The sequence below is a fragment of the Buceros rhinoceros genome, unplaced genomic scaffold (genome assembly GCF_000710305.1).
Source record: "Buceros rhinoceros silvestris isolate BGI_N320 unplaced genomic scaffold, ASM71030v1 scaffold13403, whole genome shotgun sequence".
In the NCBI taxonomy this organism is placed as follows: domain Eukaryota; kingdom Metazoa; phylum Chordata; class Aves; order Bucerotiformes; family Bucerotidae; genus Buceros; species Buceros rhinoceros.
This window is the reverse complement of record NW_010403089.1, coordinates 1-1,007: the sequence shown is the minus strand read 5'-3', so window position 1 is coordinate 1,007 and position 1,007 is coordinate 1. Positions and strand designations below refer to the sequence as shown.

The 1,007-nt window shown below is 55.3% G+C and overlaps 1 protein-coding gene across 1 annotated transcript in view; it reads left to right on the top strand.

The window, feature by feature from the left end:
• The window catches only part of RABL6 (RAB, member RAS oncogene family-like 6), a 19,445-nt gene extending 18,864 nt beyond the window's left edge, over window positions 1-581 (top strand). The window contains 1 exon segment of the mRNA XM_010132870.1: window positions 398-581. Within this exon segment, the coding sequence (XP_010131172.1) occupies window positions 398-581 (184 nt within the window).
• Window positions 582-1,007: the final 426 nt, after the last annotated feature.

Sequence of the window (1,007 nt, the reverse complement as noted above, 5' to 3'; positions counted from 1 at the left end):
GCCAGAGTGGGAAGAGGAGGTGAGGGGGGCCCCTGCTTTGTGTTTAAGCTGGTTTGGCGTGGGCCGGTGGGCCCGCTGGCAGCCGAGGGGAGGGAGCGCTGTTCTCCTGCTGACCCCACACATTTTGTAGGACCGAGGGAGCTGCTGCTGCAGGAGACACCAGGTTGCTGCTGGATGTGGATTATTGAACTTGTCGAGCTGATTTTAAGAATGATACAAATGTATTTACAGTTAATGCATTTCTCTGAAGGAAGCGAAGAAGCCGCAGTCTTAGAAGGATTTGGGGCAAAAATGCTTACTAGGGGTGTTTGCTGTGACTTGTCCATGAAGCCGCTCACAGAACGGTGTTTCCCACTAATGTGTCTGTCTCTCTCTCTCTCTCTCTCCTGTGGTGAAGGACATTTAATTATATTCTGAGGGAGCTTCCTAAAGTGCCGACCCACGTCCCAGTGTGCGTGCTGGGGAATTACCGGGACATGGGGGAGCACCGGGTCATTCTGCCTGGCGACGTGCGGGACCTCATCGACAATCTGAACAGGTAAGCTGGCTCCGCGGTCACCAGGCAGGGGAGCAGGCCTTGACTGCTCTCTGTCACCAGCCCTAGATAACCGTACTGCTTCCGTGTTTATGTCACCTGCCTGACTTTGGGGCTCTCAGAGCTCCCGAGTGTCTCATACAGCAGCTTCAGCTTCCACCAGGGGCTCTTTCTCCTGTGGTCTAGGAGCCGCCTTGATTCCTCTCTGAAGCCAGCCCTAGAAAACCGTACGTCTTCCGTGTTTATGTCACCTGCCTGACTTTGGGGCTCTCAGAGCTCCCGAGTGTCTCATACAGCAGCTTCAGCTTCCACCAGGGGCTCTTTCTCCTGTGGTCTAGGAGCCTGTTCTGGGCATTTTAGCTTCTTCCTGGCAGCAGTGAGCACCTTCTCTGGTGAAGGAATCCCCTCCCTGCAGTGCAGCTGGTCTCCACTCCAGAGAGCTCTGTCCCAAGAGAGGCAGCCAGGGCAGCTG